Source organism: Carlito syrichta, unplaced genomic scaffold, assembly GCF_000164805.1.
Source record: "Carlito syrichta isolate Samal-C Ts95f unplaced genomic scaffold, Tarsius_syrichta-2.0.1 Scaffold311915, whole genome shotgun sequence".
NCBI classification, from domain to species: domain Eukaryota; kingdom Metazoa; phylum Chordata; class Mammalia; order Primates; family Tarsiidae; genus Carlito; species Carlito syrichta.
The window spans coordinates 333,777-335,254 of record NW_007256011.1 but is presented as its reverse complement, the minus strand read 5'-3'; the positions used below and the strand labels follow the sequence as shown (position 1 = coordinate 335,254).

Genomic DNA, 1,478 nt, shown 5'->3' with positions numbered 1-1,478 from the left:
ACTGTAGTACTTGACATCTTTATACGAATTAAGGAGTTAGGTTAGAAAAATCTGACACACAGCAGAGAGTGAAAAACAAGTCCATGGTGGTAAGTGCCTGTAGTTCCAGGTACTTGGAAGGCTGAGGAGGAAGGACTGCCTGAGCACAGCAGGTCGAGGCTGCAGTGGCCGTGGGTGTGCCACTGCACTCCAGCCTGGGGAACAGAGTAAGACTCCAATTCAAAATAATAATAATAATAATAAAATAGAAAAACAAGTCGTTTACAATTATTAACTTATAATAGTCACCTGGTCATTTGACACACTAAACTTTAGTCTTGGCTTCAACTTCTTAAAAAATATAAAGAGTTTTAGGAAAACATTTTCCAAAATCATGAAAAACAAGAATGGATGGGATACAGATCTGAGGTTATTTTCTGAAAAGAAAACAACAGCCTACACCTTTTTAGAAATTTTTACATTTTTAATATGTTGGGATATCAAATGCCATATACTAGGCAATTTAAGTTCTCTGGAGCCATGGGCAGTTCCTGACCAAAGAAGGAATAAAACCTAACTCACTTCAGCAAGCTCCTTATCAAAACTCTCCAGAAGAGACCATTCTGTTCCTAGACATGACAGACTATTTTGTTCAAATTGCTTCAGTTAAGACACTTGAAAAATAAGTGTTCTTCGTTGAGTATGAGCTGGGGCTAATACTCATTTCAGAACGAGGCAAACTCTCTGCATTTACTCATTTAAAAGGTATCCTTTAGTCCCTGGAGATGCAGAGTGCCCTTCAGAAGTGAACTTCCAGGGCCCTCTTTACCATCAGGGAGGACCAGGTTTCCTCCAGCACATCCCTACTTTAGGCTAGGGTATTTTCTGTAGTAGAGTTCATGCCATTCCATCTTCCCACCACCGAGATTTAGAAGACAGGAGAATCACAGAAAGGACAGGGGCTTTGCAGTAACCTCTTAATCCAGTCAGGATCTGCAAAAGAAGACAAAGGGTATTAACCATTAGCTTCAGAAAAGACCGTCAGATGTGGTATGCACTGGACTGCAGTGTGGAGAGATGGGCATTCTGGTCCTGGCTTTGCAAGAAACCAGCTACCAGTCTCTGGACAAAGCACTTCCATGCTTTGAGCTTCCATTTACAACATTCTAAATTTGTGGTTCCCAAAGCTAAGTGTGATGAAATAGGAAAATAAGGGTAGTGAATGAGTGCTTCCTAAAGCTAAATTTATTCAATTTAAAGAAAGGACTAAGGGTGTATCCTTCATACATTGTTAATGTTAAAATACTCTCTTGGCTGGGCGTGGTGGCTCAGCCTGTAATCCCAGCACTTTGGGGGGCCAAGGTGAGAGGATTGTCTGAACCCGGGGGTTCAAGACCAGCCTGGGCAACTTGGTGAGACCTCATCTCTACAATAAATCCCAAAAACTAGCTGGGTGTGGTGGCATGCATCTGTAGTTCCAGCTACTTGGAAGGCTGAGG

General features: G+C 41.9%; 1 protein-coding gene across 1 annotated transcript in view; it reads right to left on the bottom strand.

Moving 5' to 3' along the window:
• Positions 1-242: 242 nt before the first annotated feature.
• The window catches only part of GTF3C4 (general transcription factor IIIC subunit 4), a 28,053-nt gene continuing 26,817 nt past the window's right edge, over positions 243-1,478 (bottom strand). The window contains 1 exon segment of the mRNA XM_008069319.1: positions 243-972. Within this exon segment, the coding sequence (XP_008067510.1) occupies positions 908-972 (65 nt within the window). The 3' untranslated portion in view covers positions 243-907.